At 50.4% G+C, this 16056-nt stretch overlaps 1 protein-coding gene across 3 annotated transcripts in view; it reads left to right on the top strand.

Annotated features, from left to right (window-relative positions):
* pan (transcription factor pangolin) overlaps window positions 1-16056 on the top strand; it is a 239949-nt gene that overhangs the window by 21108 nt on the left and 202785 nt on the right. For all 3 annotated transcript variants that reach the window (XM_065451889.1, XM_065451888.1, XM_065451887.1), the window contains one exon: window positions 6020-6108. In XM_065451889.1, the coding sequence (XP_065307961.1) occupies window positions 6020-6108 (89 nt within the window). The remainder of the gene's footprint in view (window positions 1-6019; window positions 6109-16056) is intronic.

Raw genomic sequence — 16056 nt, 5'->3', positions numbered from 1 at the left:
CGGCCCGCTCTCGGCGTGTGTGCTTTTATTATGACTGCTTGACTCGGCGCAGGAAGCTTCCCCGCGCCGGCCCTTCGCTTCTCGTTGGGTAACGGGGGATCGTGGCTCGCTCGCTCCTGGCGGCGGCGAAACCCGCGAGGCAGCCCCGCCGGAACGAGCGCGCCTGGCGCGTCTCCTCGCGCTCGAGTTGCGCGCATTTCGCTCAGCTCCCCTCTCTTTCCTGCCAAGTGCCTCGGGAACCGCCGCCGAGCCTTGTTTCCTCGCCGTCAAGTGCCACTTTAGCCTTCGCACTGGCTGTGGCGGTTTGCCGTGCGGCGTCGCTGCTAACTTTTTCTCAGTACGCGAAGGCCATCGACGGCGGGATCCAGCTTGGCCAACCCGGTGCAGGGTTTCTTCTGCACCTCGCGGTCAGTTTCGCGATGGCCGGGGCCCACTGCTTTGTCCATCTTGATGAGGCTCGGCCGTCGTCTCGTTGCCGAATACGTTCGGTGTGTGCGCCGCTTCGCGGCACGCGCCCATCGGGGCCCCGTCCGGGAGGGTTTTCTCCGCTGCTGCGGCCGCGTGTGCTGGCCGACCCCGGCCGTATTGGATTAGCATCGGCCGCACCTGTGGCCGTCTGCGTGATGGATGAAGCGCTGCCAGCGGAGGTGTGTGGAGGGCGGGGGTATCCAACGCGCGGCCCACTACTGCAGCGTTCCGATGTTTTCTTTTGGTGGCTCCTTTTCGGTTGCGCGATGCGTGTGCAGGGCGAAGCCGTCTCGCTCGCTTTCACTCCCGAGCCCCGGAATAGCGCGGAGCGAACCAACTTCGTTCGGCGAGGTTCGTCAGGCGGGCTCTTACTCTGTCGCTGGTTGATTCGCTTCGTGGAGCTCGAGCCAAGCACATCCCACTGTTCAAACAGGTTGTTTGAAGCGAGGGAAGTGGCCGCGTTTTTTTCTTTTCTTTTTGTTTCTCGATTCTTGCGATGCGTTGTTCAATATGTTACGCCAATTTCGACGAGCAATTTGACGAGACAGTCGCAGGTTTTTGCGCGCTATTCGTGCGCTGGATATAAAGAGAACACTTTGATAAAATTGTTATCGAAGATTCCACAAACTAAAGCATTGGCGTGACCTGTAGCGCGGCGCTCTGCGCTTTGGGAGAAAAGCTTGATGTTGCCGTATTTTGGCACTTCGAGCAGCTTTGGCAAAAAATTGCGAAATCCGTCTTCCGGAAAACTTCAGTGGTGATTTAGTGGTAAATGTCAGAGAAATGCATTAACATTACGTCGCACCTCTTTGAGGTCCTGGATGCATGATTTAAACCGCATTCACCATATTGCAAAGTGTTGTTCAGGAGTTCACTCGTGACAAGTCCCTCTTGGAAGAGTGTAGTGCAACGGACAGTTGTCACACACACACACACACACACACACACACACACACACACACACACACACACACACACACACACACACACACACACACACACACACACACACACACACACACACACACACACACGCGAGGGCGCATCACAAAGTCTTTGTCCATATATTTCAAAGGGACACTAAAGGTTACTGTGAAGTAAAGTTAGAGCACCCGCCGTGGTTGCTCAGTGGCTGTGGTGTTGGGCTGCTGAGCACGAGGTCGCGGGGTCGAATCCCGGTGGTCCCTGGTGGTCAAAACTCCTGGTGGTCAAAATTTCGGGAGTCCTCCACTACGGCGTGCCTCATAATCAGAAAGTGGTTTTGGCACGTAAAACCCCATAATTTTTTTAAGTAAAGTTAAAGTGATTAAGCATTGCTCTAGGACGTCTAAGGCGTCAATATAAATGCGAACAGAGCTTTAGTAACCGAGAAATCTAGGTAAATGCATGACGCGATTTAAGACTCCCCAGCGACATTCCGGTATAGCCCGATGACGAAGGCACTCCTCATCATAATTTATGTCACTAGTACTCAACTACTCGTATTAAAAAAGTCATTTCACTAGGTTATAAGACGGAAGAAAATGCTACTTATCTACTTCTGTTCGATTCTAAGAAAAAGTAACATGTTGACGTTACCCTTCAGTAGTGTGGGTGGTCGAAAGGTTTCGTTTTCGCTCGACTCTGCGCAGCGGGCGCTTTGGAGTTTCGGTTGTTTCGTTATCGTGTCGTGCTGCGCTGGTTCTGCTGGCTCGCGAAACTTGCATTTGGAACAAGCAGCGAGAATGCCACGTCTATGTGATGTCGTGGGATGCGCGAACGGTCCGCGGAACTTGGCCAAGGGCAGTTGCAGCGGCGAATCTAACGTTGCTTATCACTGTGTGCCAACGAGTGAACCTCTCCGTTCGAAGTGGTTAAGTGCCGTACCTCTGCACAGCGCGTTGGCAAAGAGGCGAGAAATCGCATAGTGTGCTCGCTGCACTTTCGTCCAGAGGATTACGAGTTCAACGCCGACTTACTGAAGTCGTGTGGAGTGACTTTCAAAGCAATGCTTTCTAGTAGCGCTGTTCCGTCGGTCTTGCCTGCATTCTCCGAAGCGCAAAAATAACTATAGGTCGAGGGGCGGTGAGTGCGGCATTTGGTTTTCACGAAGGAAAAGCTACAAATGTGCGAATATGTACAGCCATGACATACAGTTGCCGTCGGAGTAGTACGCAACGACGCCGGCAGCGCGAGCCCTCAGCAGCAGGTCATGTTCATCAGTGCTTAAATCGCTGAAGTCGAGCCCAGCATCGCGAGACAATGTGTCGTTGGGAGGGTCGTCCCTTGCAACGAGCGTCAAAGTTGGCGTCATAAAATGAAGAACCAGCTTATCGTCGCGCGCTTTCCCTTCCGCTAGCCACCATAGTTCCGCTTTCGCGCTGCTGTCGGCTCTCTCTTGGCTCTTGTTTTTTTCTGGCCGCGCGTTTGCGTTTTGCACAGAAAAGGCGTAGCGCCGTCTGCGGGCGCCGTTTTACTCACCGACGGCGCAACGTCACTATGAGACCATGACGCCACCACTCCTCGATCGGAGGGCGGGCGATTTGAACTGCGCTAGAGGTACGCGGACGCTCCAGAACGCATTCCAAGTCCATTCCCAGCGGATAACCTTTCTTGGACCGGCCTCTCCTTATTTGCCGGTAGCTCCGCGGCACAGCGCTGTTGTCAATTGTTGAAGATGGCGGTTTGCTTCACACGTCCACGGCGTACGAGCAACGAAGTGTGATTCATTTTCTATAGAGCAAGGGACGAACGTCCATCAAAATCCGCATTTAAATGCAGCCCACGCATGAGGTATTGTGTTTTCGGTCCACTGAAGAAGTTCCTGGCAGGACAGCGATTCACATGCAACGATGAAGCCAAGGCAGCAGTCCGACAGGGGTTTCACAGTAAGCCAGAAGAATTCTACCACAGGGGCATCTCAAAGTTAGTGCTGCGATGATACAAATGTCTGAAACGATGTGGGGACTATGTCGAAAAATAGTGCAAGGTACTTAGAATAGTATGTATATTTGTAATTACCTTTATGTACCTTATTTTGGCTAATAAAAAACAGGGGCAAAGACTTCCGGATTCGCCCTCGTGAAAACAATGTGTGTGTGACCTCTTCTAAGCTGTTCCACCTTTAGGACTATCGAAGCGGAAAAAAGTTTGTCCAGTGGAAGAAGCCGGTCACCTTGTAGAGGGGGCATGTGAGAGCTTAGAAGAGAGAGTGTGGGTGTGTGGGTGTCTGTTCCAGAACCACTGTCAGTTGCACTTCGCTCCTCGAAGGGGCAGGATGTGTGTTCAGTAAGGCGCTGAACAGCACTTCTCAATGTGTTGAACGCGGTGTAGACCACATATCTGATACCTCAAAGAAGTGCGACGTAATATTAGCTAAATCATTTATCTCCAATTTACCGCCAAATCTCCTCCGAAGTTTTTCTGCTTTGGCAGTCATAATGCTAGCGCATTAAAACTTGAGCCCCGTCGGCATCTGACGGTTACACAACGGCAGCGCTTGGCACTCTCAATCCAAGTCCTTGCTCAGCGGCGTGTCCCAGCTGCGCCTAGATGTGTTAAGCGATTTAGCATCGTATACTTCTGCTTTCACAGAGTTGTTGGGTTGTGACAATTAAGCGGCTGGGAACTGTCGGCTTAGTTCTGAACGATAACACAATTAAGGTGATCAAACCCAGGGCTGTTTCTGCAAAGCTGTCGAAGATCGCCATGTCATCGATGAAGTTTGCTTTTGAATAGTCATACCCAAGTATCAGGCATTGGCGCCTATACTAGGAAGAGGGGTTTTCTTTTTTTCCTAAGTTCAAAAAGTTTATTAATTCATTCAAACAGTTTCACTCACGGTGGTTATGTGGGAAGGAAAATTAGGTACAGATATTGTCAGCTTCCTGTATCCGTATCGAAACCATCTTGGTTTTGATGATTACTGTTCCTTTTGTAAAAAGTGACCCTTTAAGTAAGGAAATGAGTGACAGATAGAAAAACAGTGCAATGTGTGATACATTTCAAACATTAACACTATCCTCTAGCAACACTTAGATCTCGTCTGCGCGAATGAAGTGCAATATGTTGCGAAGTCATCTTTATTCTACGTTTTCACAACAAATGTACCTTGGGTAACCGATTTCCGCTTGTTGTGCACTGGAAAGATAAAATGTTATTTTGCCCCTCAAACAGGGAAGTTAAGGAAGACTAACCCGAGAAGGAATTGGTATGCTTTTTATTTACGGAGCTAAATTTGTATGATCTACCGCGTTATGCTGTTCCCTGCGACTTTTTTTTTTCGTCAGGTCAATTGACTCGGTCGCGGGATCGAATCCCGGCCGCGGCGGCCGCATTTCGATGGGGGCGAAATTCGAAAACACCCGTGTACTTTGATTTAGGTGCACGTTAAAGAACCCCAGGTGGTCGAATTTTGCGGAGTCCTCCACTACGGTGTGCCTCATAATCAGAAAGTTTTTTTTTTTTTGCACGTAAAACCCCATAATTTATTTTTTTTTTTTTTCGTCGATTGACTCGCCTCGGTTGCTCATTGCCAATGTCGTTGGAGCACGAGGTCGCTGGTTCGATTCTGCACATACCCCACAATATATTTGTGTGTGTTCTTTTCCTCGTCAATGCGTCGCTCGCTTCGGTGCACAAACGCCTTCCGCAAGTGTCTTCCACTTCCTCGCTGCAACTCGTCCATCGCTTGCTCAAATTGTTGTTTGCTGCATCTGTCGGGCACTGGTGAAAGTTTTACACTGCGTCGACACTTTGAAACGTCGTGTCTAATAGAATCGATCTGAGAGTTTAATGAGGAACTAAAGTGCACTGTAAAATGGTTTACATCCTGAATAGTGATTAAGGGTGTAAATACGTCTATAACTCAAACCAGTGTCTGAGTCCAGATTTATTTACGCACCAGGGCCGGACTGGAATGCGAGCGCGTACTCCAATCCGGCCGTGGCTCAATCTGGCCGGCGCGTGGTTTGTTCTCTTTGTCCCCTCCCCCCTCCCCCGAGGCTGGCGCGAAAGCGTTTCGGCTGTCCCCTTTTGACTCGGTTTCAGTGTTACGTGCGCAGCTATTTCCGATAGTCTCGCTGCGTTTCGCAAAGCAAGGGCGCCCCTTCATCCCCCGTCGTTTTGGACGCCCTCCCACACGGTCATTCCTTGTGACTGTCGCACACTGGCGCCGGTCTCCTCGCATGATTCGAGGAACCGCAAGCTGTGTGTGCTCGCACGATTGCGCTAGCGCGTGCACTGTGCACCGCCGTCTCCAGTTTACGGCGACCAGTGCAGGGCGCAGCTGTGAAGCAGCATCATTGCCACTCGCTGATTCGGGTGTGCGTGGCACCTAGGGCGGACACTCGTAAACAAGGCAGTACGGGAAAACTGCCCCGCGTAATGCAATGGCGGCGGTAAACGCATGCTCTGTAAATAGCACGTATGTGTGTGTGGCGGTGCCTTATCTCTCTCTCTCGCGCGCGAGAAGTGCATTGCGCGGCGTCGGTGGCCGTGCCCACGCTATGTGTCTGCCTGCTGGACTCCGTGTGTTCCAACAGCGCGCGTGTACTGTTTTTACATTTTCCAGGAAAATCTTCGTTCGAACCCATTCCGGGGCCCTTTGGATATGTCGTTCCTCCCTACCACAACGGAGCCCTCGGCGCCGCCGTGTCAATGGTGAGTCAGCGCACGTTTTTATAGCGCACGCTTTTTTATCTGTGTCCGATGTGTGGCAGTTTGCGACCGTGTTTGGGACGGCTCGCAGGAGGTCTTGCCTGCGCGACCTGTTGCCGAGCGGGGGAAAGGCGCGCGCCGAAAGGGAAAGGCGACCGCGTTTGCGTCTCGGGCAGCTTCGCCGCCGCCGGGCGTATCCGCCGGTGACGTCACTGCCGCGGCGAGTCTGCCCGAGGCGCGAGCGTTGCCAAGCGCGCCGGCCTTTTGTCGCCGCGAGCGCGCCCGTGCGGCTTTTGGACGTGGTGTCCATCGCGCTTTTGGTTTGTTTTTTTCTTCTCGGAAACGGCAGGTACGACCCGTCGACTTAATTCCAACACGCGCTCTGCGTGTTTGCCACTGTTGTGTCGATGCTGTGCCATCTCAAGCCGTTCATGAGTGGCTCAACTGCCTTGGGTTTACCTCGGCTCGCATAGCTTCACAAGGCCGAGTTCTGCATTGCGGTGCGAACATTAGCAGCCGGAACGCAGACCCATTTAGCTCTCATTTTGTTTTCGCTGTTCATAGATGCGAGTGAATGAGAGGCGGGATACGTTTGCCTCGTCAATGTGGACAACGCATGCGTGTGCGGTCCGCAAACCAGTACATGAAGCGCGTGGCTCGCCTATTTCGCTTCCTATTCGGGTCCTGCAGATGGACTGTGAGCGGCGTAAAGTAATAAACTCAAAATGCAGCGTAAGCACCGCGACGCCGCCATCGTTTCGGAGGGCGCTTGCCTCGCTCTTTGTTGCTAAACACGCTGTGTCGTGGGTTCGCTATTGCTGCTGTGTGCTTGCATCGTGGTTTGCAACGTAAATTTCACTCTAGACCTCGATATTTTCGTTGCAGGGCACGATACTCATGCTTTCGATAAATACAAATTTTCGGAATACCCACTGCAACTTGTGCGGATGTTATTTAATGTTTAGTGATATGAAAAAGAAAGGGCAAGAAAGTGTGCACGCATTCTCCTGCACACGTAGGCATATAGTTTGTTTGGAAAAGACGATCTTGTTGCAGTTAATGCACCACTCAACGGCCATTACAGCATAACAATTAAAACAACTCATGGACAACCTCCGTTAGCGAACGTGCTACATTGTTCGTAATATTTTTATCGTGTCTTGCGACGACACCCTGTTATGTAGCACCTTTCACATTCAGTGACGTCGCAACTTAACCCTGTCGCCGCATTAATGTCACTTCTGTGTGCGTGCTGAGCGTTACGTTAGGCGCGTTGTTTTGATCACCTGACGTAAATGTGACCATTGTGTGAAGACCGTGGCATGGGTGACCAAGTTCAACATCTCCGATGCAGGCTTGACCTCAACGTGTGCACTGAACGTCAACCTGAAGAAGCGTGAATTATTGCGATCACTATAGAAAATATGTAACACGCAATACTGACTGTCTGCACGACGGAAGTGCCATAGTTAAACAGCAGCAGGGGTCTTCTGCTTTCTTGTCTCCAGTGGCCGTGCGTATTCTCCAGAGCTATAAAGGCGGAGATTAACCTGACCAGAAGAAACGAGCTATGTGTAAGGATTCATCAGGCTGCATGACAGTTTGAATATAGCTCGGCACGCTCCCTTTTCGTGCATTCTATGCGGATTTCAATGGGCGTCACGAAGTATACTCCTGAATAGCGTGCTGTGACCGTTTTAGAAATCGCGGCAAAACCTTATACTCCAAGTCCTTCTAGCTTAACCGTTGGTTGTACATGTTTGGTCGCATTACCACAACTACTTGAGAAAAAAAAAAGAAGACAAAAAAGACATCTTGCCCGCCAACCAGTACACCGACTGCTGTCGCGGAATGAGGATTGCGTTTGTGTTAATTAAACGAAGCGGGGTGTCAAAGACATAACGTTTTATCCACTATTCCGTTTTGTTGCCGCCGTGTCTTTTAACGCTACGCGAGGACCGTACCGAAAGGCTAAGGTGGGAAACTCGCGCCTGCTTACACCCTTTCGAGCTTCTCCCTGCAACGGTACTTACCACACGCTTGCTTAGCCAACGGGGTTTTTTTTTAAGTGGTCGCGCCTATAACTCGACTTGGGCCGGATTGCGGTGACCTTTCGTTAAAAGCCCAAATACATCGCGAAAGCTTGTTGTTCAGATAATTGGCACGTAGCATTTAGAACGAAAACGGCGCCAAAGGCGCTATTTCAGCCCATTACGCCCCGCGTGCTCTGCTGTCGCGAATCTCGAATCCGGCCGCGCCAGGCGAGCATGCTCGTCGACACAGGAGTGAGTGCAGCAGCAGCGTTTCGGCCCCGCTGCGATCGGGCACCTCCGGTGGCGCGAGGCCTTCCCCGTAGTTCCCTGCGGATTCGCGATGGGGCCGCCGGTGTTTTCGAGCAGGCTTTCGTCGTCGCGAGAGCGGCGCCTCGCCGGACGGGGCCGGGGGGCGGGATAGAGGGGAGCGAGTTCTAGTAGAATTCTTGCGCGTTGCCTCTTCGCTGACGATGCTGCCACGTAGGGCGTGGTTTGTTTGGGCTCGCTCCTGGTCAAATACGTTTCTCGGGAGATGGTTGCGGTGGCAGCGGGGGGAGGGGGGAGTACAGCGAAGCCTGCTTCCTGCGGCCGTCCATCTTCTGCGGGCCTGTTTTCTGCTTGCCGCCGCGGCGCCTCTTCGTGGCCGTCTCTGCTGTCCACTGCTGGCTTGTCGCCCGCTGCGCGCTCCTTTCTCTCGCCGTGTTGTTTCTGCTACTACTTGTGCCAGTCCTGAGTCAGCTGCTGCGGCAGGTCACCTCTGAGGCGCCAGATACAATGTAGATTACCCCCCCGCGCGAGCGTCTACTGGAATTGTCGCTCGCATTGTCAGTAGCTCAGCCCCGCCGCATCGCTGTTGCCTCGCTTTGAGACGCAAATGGACGGCATGGAGAAGACGCGTGTGTAGCTTTTACCCATCATATTAGAGTGCAGGTGCGATTGCGGGACGTTCGTTGAATACGAAGCTTCTCGACTGGGCGGAAATGTGCTCTCATTTCGTGACTCTCTAGCCAAGCTTCCGAAAGTTTGGGTGAATGGTTGTGCGTTGTTGTACAAGCTGTATATTCCTGTCAGAGAGTAAATGTAACTCATCCGAAAGCGGAGCCAAGAGCGAGCTTTACAGGCTTGGTGGCATCGCTGATGGATGTACTGTACACTACCTGTAGTATACTTGTTTGCTCGACACCCAACAATTCCGTTCGCGCAGGGCCACTGCAGGCCGTATACAATATTGCCCAGGAAACGTTTCGTACTTCGCGCGTTGTGAAAGAGGTTCGTTGGTCGTTGCGGCGATACGAGCTTTTCAAGAACCGCGCAGCCATCGTGCGGGATTACGGCGAATCGCAGCCATCGTGCGGATTAAGCGGCGAATACTCATTCCATCTGCTCACACATTCGGCTGCATCGTTCGATAGTGAGTGGTCTGATTCCTTCTTTCTTTTTGTTTCCCCGAAATCGTGAAGCCTGGAGAAATGTTACGTACATATTATACTAAGTGTATCAAAGGAAAAAATTCAGGTAATTAATAAACGCAGCTCAGCATGACAGCTTCTTCTGCAGCGCATCATTGGCCGCGGCTGACGTCAGCGTGTATCCGACAATAACTAGTGGCAAATAATGAGCGTTCAAGGATTATTTTCTAATTAGCAACTTCGGAGCCATGTTCGAATGACATCATTAAAGCCAGCCAGGAAGCAGATCATATTTATTTTCTGACAATCGTGTGGTTCTAGCCCTACTTCAGAGAAATAAGTCCTCAAAATGTGCGGAAAGATTCGTCACTGTTCCGCAGTTATATTTCGTAGCTACATTTTTCTGTAGTGCGCAATAATGTTAACCGGAAACACCCCAATCTATTTCACTGAACGTTTTAAGAAGGCGTTTCTTGGTACTGCTGTTCGTAAACCGACATCTGTGAAGCTTGTTTGCTCACTAACTGGCTGCCTTCACTATTGCAATTGCATAACGTGCTCTCATGTTAATTATTAAGTTGAGCAGTCAAATTTAGTTCATTGTCGTCCAATCTTTTGGTGACTATCACGTGTTTGCTGTCGTCCGCCACAGGAAGTGATGAGTTCCACTGCGAGCGAAGGAAAAAAAAGAAAGATCGTATGTACTGCCCACTGTGCGTTTTCTTTAACCATCCCTTAACCTCCTTCCTGACACCTGGTATAGACACATACCTTATGACATGCACACATGCGACTGAAGCGGAATCTCAGCTTGTTCAGGAAACTCCTATCTTTGAGAAGTGAGCCATGCTGTTTCGTGCATGCATAACTCGTCGTGGTGGCTATGGCCGTTCTGCTGCCGAGCTCGAGGTCGCGGCTTTGATTCCCGATCGGTGGTGGCCGCATTTCTATGGCGTCGAAGTGCAATGACACACTTATGTTTTACATATATTTATGCGCACGCTAAAAAACCCTAGGTGGTCGAAATTGCTCCGGAACCCTCTACCGAGGCGTCTCTCATAGCCGCAGTGTTGCTTTGTGAAGTTAAGTCAATCAGTTAATGCTGTCATGCACCAGATAATCGAATCTCTCCGCTGGCAGCTTTTTCCGTCGGGGGACAGACCGTGTGTCTCGGTTAACGTTAGCGAAGCTGTTCAAAGAAAAAAAAAAACGATTAAAATAACACGGCGCAAGATACAATTATAAAATCTACGGTGTTTGTTTGTCAGAGGTGTGACGGCCGCCGAACGCCGTAGATCTCAAAATTTATTTTACACCGTGTTTGTTTTTAATATTTTTTAATTAAGTTATTTAAAGAGCTTGGCTAACGTTAGCTGGGACACCCTATATATATCAATGGCAATGACACCGTACGCCGTTTAAACTTTCATTCTGTGACGCTCGACTTGTCGAAAACTCGAGTTCGATCGAACGCTAGTCATGGCTGCATTGTTATGCGATTGTTCAGGCCGATCTCTAAAAGAGGCACCAGTGGATCAAGACTTTGTGACGGAGGTTAGCCATGGGTGCGGAACTCGTCCTGTATTTGAGCTTTATGGTTGTTAAACATTGTCGCAGATTTTTTTTTTAATCTTCTTTCTTTTTTAGCTTCTTTCCTGTGCGGCTTTCGGCAGACAATGCTCTCAACACCTGTGACTGTCTCGCGCATGCGCGCTGGCTCCGTGCAGGGAACGCTCTCTTTCGTCAGCGGCGTTCTAGTGTTTCTTTTCCAGCATTGTTCACAGCCACTAGTTTTATATCGCCATCGCCGGCGGAAAAGTGAACGCTAGCAGCTCTCTCTCTCTCTCTCTCTCTCTCTCTCTCTCTCTCTCTCTCTCTCTCTCTCCAAGGACTCTGTCGCGTCGAAAGGCGCTCCCCGCCAGGCTGTAGCTATCGTATTCCTTTCTGTGTGTGTGCGCGCGCCCAACGGTGAACGTGCGGGCAGGCTCCGATTAAAGGGGGACTGCTTTGCATCGGCGGGAAGACGGAATGCGGGATCGATGGTATGCGCGCCAGAAGAACGCGCATGGGAGAAGGCGCGTTAGCCGTCCACGACAAGGCGCAAGTCCGTGCGCGTGGGACAAATAAGCGTAAAAATTATTCGTAAGCGTTCCAGGGCAACGAGGCTTTTCACTTGCTGTGGGGATAAAATTCACGCATGCATAACTGCGGCAGCGTGCAGTTACGAGCGCAAAATTGCGTTTGCAGTGCCTTGGACCTTCGCTTTCGTTCCCAGAGATTGCTAAAGTAGTAGGTATACAGACTGTTTTATTTTCTGCACCAAATAACACAGGGTGCTGCACTGATAACTTGTAATAACCGCATTTGCACATCTGCTGTCATAGTGTAAGGTGATTTTGGAAGCAATATTGCATTTGCAAAATTGCAACGCGACAGTCCTATGTTGCCCAACAACAACTTCACAAAAAGTAGTCGTAGGTACTATATAGGGCGTGCAGTGTTTTGGCTGTCGCCAGCCCTGAATCCAAACGAAAATTAAATAGCGTGTCAGTGACGCTGATCTCCCCACCCTATCAGAAAACGCCACCTGCTTCCCTGCTGCGCGGGCGCCAATGCTATGACAATCACGAGTTCTCTTTATTCTGATCCATAAAGCCTTTATTTAGTAAAGCAATGAAGGGGGCTAGTTGGTGAACGTTCATGGTTATATTGCGCTCAGTTTTACACAGACGATATTAAGGAAGGACAGGACGTGGACGGACGTAGCGCAAACTACCAACTGTTTAATAAGGTTAAATAACGCGCTTATATACAAGGAGATATGGCGCGGGGGTATAAAAGATATGACAAGTTCACGGAATGTGATCATAGTTCTAGTTCATAGTTCATAGTTGGTAGCTTGCGCTACGTCCGTCCACGTCCTGTCCTTCCTTAATATCGTCTGCGAGGTCGCGGGATCGAATCCCGGCCACGGCGGCCGCATTTCGATGGGGGCGAAATGCGAAAACACCCGTGTGCTTAGATTTAGGTGCACGTTAAAGAACCCCAGGTGGTCAAAATTTCCGGAGTCCTCCACTACGGCGTGCCTCATAATCAGAAAGTGGTTTTGGCACGTAAAACCCCAAATATTATTATTATTATTATTAATATCGTCTGTGTAAAACTGAGCGCAATATAACCAGGAGCCTTTATTTATTTGCTGCTATTGGCAAACGTGATCATCCGAGCCGTGGTAGCGCCACAGGATTGGAAACGGAATAGAGCACGCTCCGCGTCGATCCCTGGCATCACCATGCAAAAAAAAATGAGAAGGCCGCAATGAAGTCCGTGCCAGCGAAAGCTTGCGCTACTGTTGGTCTGCACTCGCAATGGAGAGGATAGAGATCGACGTCACTGGTGCACTATTTCATATTTGCTTTCGGTACTGCCATACTGGGGCGCCCGCAGTGCCAAAGCACTGCAGGCTTTAGCACCGAAGACGATTTTGTTTAGAGAAGTTTTTGTTGAGTTAGTAATATGACCTCGGGTCCCGAATTCCAGAATTGCAATGTTTCCTTTATAATTGCTAATTAAGGCTTATTTAGGATATGTTTATTAATTATCTGCCATATTTTGCACGATACGAAGTTCCTCGTGGTCACAGAGACACATAACCTGATAGAATATCGGCAGATATCCTCACAAAATTCATCGTTTTGTAAAATTGCCTGCAGCTGAAACAGGACACTGTGTTTGTGACATATGTCGCACAACAAGAGGAGGAGGTGGAGAAAGATGAAAAGAAGGAAGGAAGGGTCGTTAGGTCAACCAGACACACGTCCGGTCTGCTACCCTACACAGGGTAAGGGGTTTAAGGGAAGAAAATGAGAGGGAGGGAAGAAGGTACTATCAGTGCGAATACGTGCGGTTGTTCATAACTTCACTCCTTTAGTCGGCCACTGAGGCCAGTCGATTTCATGAAACGTAGCAGTGCCCGCGTCGCTTTGTAAGCCTGCGGCGTGTGGGGCCATGGTCCGAGAATCTTAGTCGCTGAAAATGCTCTGCTATGTAATCGGTTTAACACCCTCCGAAGAACGTCGCGTTCGATCTCATAGAGATTACAAAGACGCAACACGTGCTCGATCCTCCCTTCGCATTTGAACGAGTCACAAATCGGTGTGTCGGTCATTCCAATAAGGAATGAGTAGGCTTTCGTAAAAGCCACCCATAATCAGAGGTCGCACAGTAAAGTTGCATCACGGTGGGAGTTCGATGGAATCTGCAGCTTCGATGTAGGATCCAGCCGGTGGAGGTGGCAGTTGGAGAAAATCGGGGTGTTCCACGAAGTTTCAGTCTTGGTTTGAGCATGTAAACGACCCCTCTCATCGTCTGACCTTGATAAGGGTATATGAAGTGTCAGAGTTTCTTTATGGACTGGCCGTTCGGCATCATCAGCAAGGTCATTTCCGACGATGCTACAGTGCCCCGGAAGCCATTGGAAGATGTCAAGTCCGTTCATGAGGGCTTGATTGAGAACCGCTCTGGTCTCAAACACCAGTTGTTCATGGGTCTTGCGTCGTAAGGCTGACTGCAAACTCTGAAGGGCTGTCTTGGAGTCAAAAAACGACCCACGGTCTAGCCTTGGCTTGTGCGATGTAATTAACAGCGGCACGTAGAGCGGTAAGTCCTGTTGCCGTAGAGGTCGTTATATGGGACACTTTGGACGTAATTGTGACTTGTGAGGCCGGGATGATAACAGCGCCTGTGGAGCTCGTGGCTGAGACAGATCCATCGGTGTAAATGTACGTTCATTGTTCAAATGCCTCGTTCACTAATGGCAGTGTGAACTGACGTAAAGCCACTGTTCAATGACGGGTCTTCTTCGTAATTCCCGGAATCGTGAGGCGTACTTGTGGCTGTCGCAGAGTGCTGGTGACAGTGCGGTGTTGAAGCCCCTGTAACGGAAGGAGCACGGACCGCTTTGCGGCCATCGCGCGAGCAAGATCACGGTCGACGTTGCGTATTCTTTGTGCGGCGCGCGTTTCTCACGAAAAGAGCAGCAGTGTGCGCCATGCTGCGCTGAGCGAAAGAGACGAAGACAGCGCCGCCGCAGTAGTGCTCCCGCCCCCTGGTGTACCGCGCGCTCCTTTAAAACGCATCGCCCAGTTCTCGCGAAAAGCAATTACGCTACTCGAGGCAGCGGCGGATTGCGCGCGGTGCGGACATGCTTCTGTTGCCCTCCTCCTCCTCTTTTTACTGTCGACCGAAATCGTGTGTCGATTTATTTTTTTCGTTCATGTCGAACGCTGAGCTTGTCATGGACACGCCTTCTCAGTGTATCTCGCGTCCGTCCTTTGCGAGGACGCGCTTGTAACGACGCTGAACGGTGCGCGCGTGCTGTGAAAATATTTGCGGCGTTTCCTGGCAGGTGATCACGCCAACGGAGTTGTAACCAGGGTATCTGAACGAAATGTTGTGCGTTCCGGTTTTAGTTTCGTTCCACTGAAAAATAAAAAAAAGTTCTGTAACGGTTCATAACGGTTTTAATTCGCATGCAAAAATTTTGGAAGCAACGTAACTATAAAAACATAGTATTTGTTCTTCTCAATAAGAGAATTACTAATTCCGAGATCATGCTCAGTGCCTTGACTCGAGGCACTGAGCAGAAGCAGCAAGTCATCGAGCGTACTCGCCGGAATGCGAGACCCCTATTCCGATAAAACGAACTTTAATATTTCGGTAACAAAGCGTTGTACCCGTAGAAAACAAAACGATAAGGTCTTCAACGTGCAAGCACTGGGATTCGCTACGATGCCGAACTGCTTGTGCGCCGAGCGGCAGGCTTAGATTAGCGGAGCTCTCGACCGGCTCTCGCGCGCACCATCCCTGCCTGAGATACGCGCTAATGCTGACGTTGCCTGACATCGGTTGTTTTGTATTGCCGACATTCCCCTTGAACCGAAAGCGCATAAAAAATACTTCGGTTCAGTCCGAAACAAAATAATGAATAACGTTTAGGTTACGTTTTCGTTCCCGTTTGTTTTTGTTTGTTGTGTTTTTGTTTTTCCGCTTTTGTTTTCGTTCCGTTCCGACAGACTGGTTGTAACCGATGGGATGGGTTACAGCAAATGGCGCAGATACCGGCTCGTATAGTTATTTTGTGTTCCCGCGACAACTACCGATTTCCAGCATGAAACCGTGGTTCTCTGCTATGACCTCATCACTCGCGATCGAGCAGCTTCCCTCGGATTCCTTAACCTACGTATGCGATCACTATTGGCTTTATTTTTTGACACTCGCAGCCTTTCGCGCGAGCTGGCCCGTTAATTGTCTCGAATTAGGCGCACTGAGCGCGCTCACCGGCTGCTGCGTGGGCGCTCCTGGATCCGGGATCGAAACCCGAATTCTCGGAGCTGCAGCCCGCGCACGTGTCGAGACACCCCTGGTGTTGTGGGCGGGTGGAGGAGTCGGTCACGGGGCAATCAAGCCCGGCAGAACGCTCACATAAACACGTCCGTATGCGGCGAGCA

This window comes from Dermacentor albipictus, chromosome 1 (assembly GCF_038994185.2).
Source record: "Dermacentor albipictus isolate Rhodes 1998 colony chromosome 1, USDA_Dalb.pri_finalv2, whole genome shotgun sequence".
NCBI classification, from domain to species: domain Eukaryota; kingdom Metazoa; phylum Arthropoda; class Arachnida; order Ixodida; family Ixodidae; genus Dermacentor; species Dermacentor albipictus.
This window is presented reverse-complemented; position numbering and strand designations above follow the sequence as displayed.